The sequence below is a fragment of the Helobdella robusta genome, assembly GCF_000326865.2.
Source record: "Helobdella robusta unplaced genomic scaffold HELROscaffold_86, whole genome shotgun sequence".
Classification (NCBI taxonomy): domain Eukaryota; kingdom Metazoa; phylum Annelida; class Clitellata; order Rhynchobdellida; family Glossiphoniidae; genus Helobdella; species Helobdella robusta.
Genome location: NW_008705495.1, coordinates 228011 through 231865, shown reverse-complemented (window position 1 = coordinate 231865; position 3855 = coordinate 228011). Strand labels below are relative to the sequence as shown.

The 3855-nt window shown below is 35.5% G+C and overlaps 2 protein-coding genes across 2 annotated transcripts in view; one reads left to right on the top strand and one right to left on the bottom strand.

Moving 5' to 3' along the window:
- Window positions 1-3092, bottom strand: part of HELRODRAFT_182426 (hypothetical protein) — a gene marked incomplete at both ends in the record, with an annotated part of 5380 nt that extends 2288 nt beyond the window's left edge. Inside the window, 3 exons of the mRNA XM_009032690.1 lie at window positions 1050-1747; window positions 2172-2996; window positions 3077-3092. Of these exons, the coding sequence (XP_009030938.1) occupies window positions 1050-1747; window positions 2172-2996; window positions 3077-3092 (1539 nt within the window). The remainder of the gene's footprint in view (window positions 1-1049; window positions 1748-2171; window positions 2997-3076) is intronic.
- A 155-nt stretch (window positions 3093-3247) lies between these two features.
- HELRODRAFT_182425 (hypothetical protein) overlaps window positions 3248-3855 on the top strand; it is a gene marked incomplete at both ends in the record, with an annotated part of 843 nt that continues 235 nt past the window's right edge. Inside the window, one exon of the mRNA XM_009032689.1 lies at window positions 3248-3848. Within this exon, the coding sequence (XP_009030937.1) occupies window positions 3248-3848 (601 nt within the window). The remainder of the gene's footprint in view (window positions 3849-3855) is intronic.

Sequence of the window (3855 nt, the reverse complement as noted above, 5' to 3'; positions counted from 1 at the left end):
ATGGAAGTTAAGGCCTTTGAAGATTGGTAATTGTCAATAGTGACGTATTGATTCCGATGTGAGAGATAACTTTGAATCCACCCGAGAGCTTCTCCTCGAATACCATAACAACTTAATTTATCAAGTAAGATGCTGTGATTAATAACGTCAAATGCTTTCGAAAGGTCTAAAAACAAACCAACTGAGAGTTTTTTGTCATTGAGTTTGGAGAGGATGTGATGGACATAATCGAGTAGAGCAAGTTCCGTTGAGTGGCTAGGGCGAAAACCATATTGGTTGTTGCAAATAATTTTATGTACTTCAAAGAAAGAAAATAGTCTGACATAAACTGCTTTTTCTAGTAATTTTGACAACGGAGACAGTAGAGAAATCGGCCTGTAGTTATTAATGTCGGCATTATCTCCTTTTTTAAATATGGGAATAACTTTCGAGGTTTTAAAGCAGTCCGGAAAAATTCCTGAACTAAGAGATAAGTTGAAAATATGTAGAAGGGGTACTGTTATATTGGATATTATGTTTTTTACAAGAAACATATTTAATCCATCATCTGAATAAGATTTCTTGTTTTTCAACTTGCCAGCTAATGTTAGCAGCTCGGAGCGAGTAATCGGATGGAAGCAAATAGAGTGAGAATTAGGCGGTGACATGTGGGACAAAGGATCTGTATCAACTGAAGGTAGGTTAGAGAGAAGTTCGTTGCTGATGTTTATGAAGTGTTCGTTAAAGTGTTTACATATTTCAAGTTTGTTTTGTACCTTATTATTGTTGATGATGAGTTTTGATATTTGTGGAGAAGAATATCTAGTATTTAAAGCTTCTTTGATCAAGTTCCACTGTGATTTAGAATCATGAATTTTATCGAAGCGGTGAATGTAGAAATCACGCTCAGTCTTTCTTTTAATCCGGGTGAAGAAATTACGATACCTTTTATAAGCAGAAATGTTGCACTGCGACGGAATTTTAAGGCTTTTGATGTAGAGTTTATGTTTAATTTTGGATAAATGGATGATGTGTTTGTTGACCCACGTTTTTTTATAAATATAATTGACTGGAAGCAGAGGGGAAACGGAGTCCAGAATATAGAAAAGAATGGCATAAAACGTAGAGCAGCATGTATTAATATTATCTTGAGTAGTGACAGATGACCAGTCTTGGACAGAAAGTTGGAGGTTGATTTTCCTAAGAGAATCAGGACAGAGATTTCTACGAAGTTTAATTGGAGCTGTTGGAATGGGGAAACAATGATTTGGACATAAAGCGAAAATAGGAAAATGGTCGGAAAAGTCATGTAAAAGAATACCAGAAATGTGATGAGATGGATTGCTTGTGAAGATATTGTCTATTATAGAAGAGGAAGAATGAGTCACTCTGGTAGGCTGAGATATAAGAGGAACAAAGTTGAAGGAAGCCAGTAAATCGGAAAAGGAAGCAACGAGTTTATCAGAGCAGGCCTTTGAGAGATCTAAGTTGAAATCGCCGACAAGGTAAACTTTAGAATTGGTTTTAAGACTAGATAAAGCGAGGTCAAGTTTTTGAATTAAATTGGAGGGGTCAGAGTTTGGTGGTCTATAGATAGCAAATACGATGACGTTGGATTTGTGAAATTTAATTTCAATACATAGACAATCGGCGACGTCGTCCGTTGATAGGGCATTGTCGAAAAGTGTATAATCTAGTCCCAATTTAAGAAATATCCCGACACCACCACCCTTTTTATTAGATCTGTTTTTGAATAAAAAATTATAATCTGGTAAATTGATTAAATTAACCGATTCGTCGTTTAACCATGTCTCAGAAATAACAATTACATTGAAATAATTACTTATAACATTGTTTAACAATAATAAATCGTTTACTTTGTTTAATAAACTACGACTATTTATATGTAGGATTGACAAGAGGTTATTAGGTTTTAAATCATTATTATTTAACATATTCAAAAGATTATCAATTGAATAGTAAGGAGAAGAGAAAGTGAAAGAATCCAGTATGTTAAAGTCAGGGTCAATGTTTGAGTGAAATGTACTATGATCAATAACAGGAATTAATGAACACGAATTGTCATAATTTGGATTAGTTGACGATTGATTTGAAGAAGATTCAGCCATTGTTGATCGATGAGGTTTCTTCCGATTTTTTGGAGGTGAAATGCCATTCACGAATGATGACACCTTCGGGCATGTTATCAGGGTCTTGCATTTTAGTAGCATCAGCAGTGTTGACGCATACTCGAAACATTGTTGATTCGATGTCGTCGTTGTTTAGCGTTGTACCTGGAGGAACTGTTGAAAGTTTGCTGACTGGAAAGCACGATAATACATTAATACCAATATCAGACAAATATTCGACAACTTTACTTCTGCTGCATTTTTTAACGTTACTCATTGCGAATACCGATTTTTTTACTATGATTTTCTCGGCACAAAGTTTGTCGATGGCGCATTTTTTTAGACCAATTATTTTATTAGGTTGATTTGGTGGATTTCCTTTAAGCGATGATTGATCGTTAGGGTTGACTTGGTTGGCAACCGGAGAGTTGTTTGTGCGAGCACTTTTTTTGTTTCGAACGACCACGCTGTATGGCAGAGGGTTGTCATCAGTCGGTGTCGTAATTTCGTCGGACCAAAACATGGCTGGTTTGGAGGTAACAGCTTGCTTGTTCATATCGGAGTTAACTGCTGACGGAACTGAGTTTATGTTCAGTTTCGAGGTATTTTTGTCTTTATTGTACGACAAACAACAGTTTATTTTGTTGTTAAGCGCCGACATATCATGTGTATGCACGTCTATTGTTTGCACTAATTTATTTTTCAAAGAAGTTATATCTTGCGTGTGCACGTCAAGTGTTTGTATGAGTTTGTTATGTTGAGTGTACAACATATTTTTTAATTCATTTTTCAGAATTTCAAAGTTTATTTTGATGACATTTTCGAAGTTAGGAACATTAGATAAATTAACGCTGGCAAACATTGAGCACTTATCCATAAGTTTTTCCTCTTTCAAAAAAATAAGAATTTGTGTTAATACTAACAGTTTATCGCGCCTTGTGTTGCCACGTGAAGTAGGTTTTTCAAACTTTTCAATTTTAACATTTTCCAACTCTAATTTCAAAATTTTTTGAGCGTCAATAAAGTCCTCGTTGGAGAAAAATTCAGCAGTATTATTTATAAACGTCTCATTATCAAATAAGTCGAAGTTACCAACCAAAAAATATAGAACTTCGCTAATTACAACCGGTCTCGCCGCCATGTATGTATGTATCCTTTTATCGTTAGATTTATCGAAGATGTCACATAGAAAGTTTTCAGCACCGAGACATGGTTCTCTTGGATTTTTGCCCAAAAAGCGTAGTAGACGTCATCGTGGAAAGGTTAAGGCTTTTCCTAAAGACGACAAGTCTAAACCAGTACATTTAACAGCGTTTTTGGGATACAAGGCCGGGATGACCCACGTCGTGCGGGAAGTTGACAGACCTGGATCAAAGGTCCACAAAAAAGAAGTTGTAGAGGCAGTAACAATTTTAGAAACTCCGCCAATGATTGTTGTTGGTATTGTTGGATATATAGAAACCCCGAAAGGATTGCGAACTTTTAAAACAGTTTGGGCTGAACATCTTGGTGATGAATGCAAAAGAAGATTTTATAAAAATTGGTACAGATCAAAGAAGAAGGCTTTTACTAAAGCTTCACAAAAGTGGGCTGATGAAACAGGGAAAAAGGAAATTGATAAGGATTTCAACAAAATTAAGAAGTACTGCACTGTTGTTAGAGTGCTTGCACACACTCAGATGAAGTTAATGAATAGAAGGCAAAAAAAGGCTCATATTATGGAGATTCAATTAAATGGTGGTAGCAT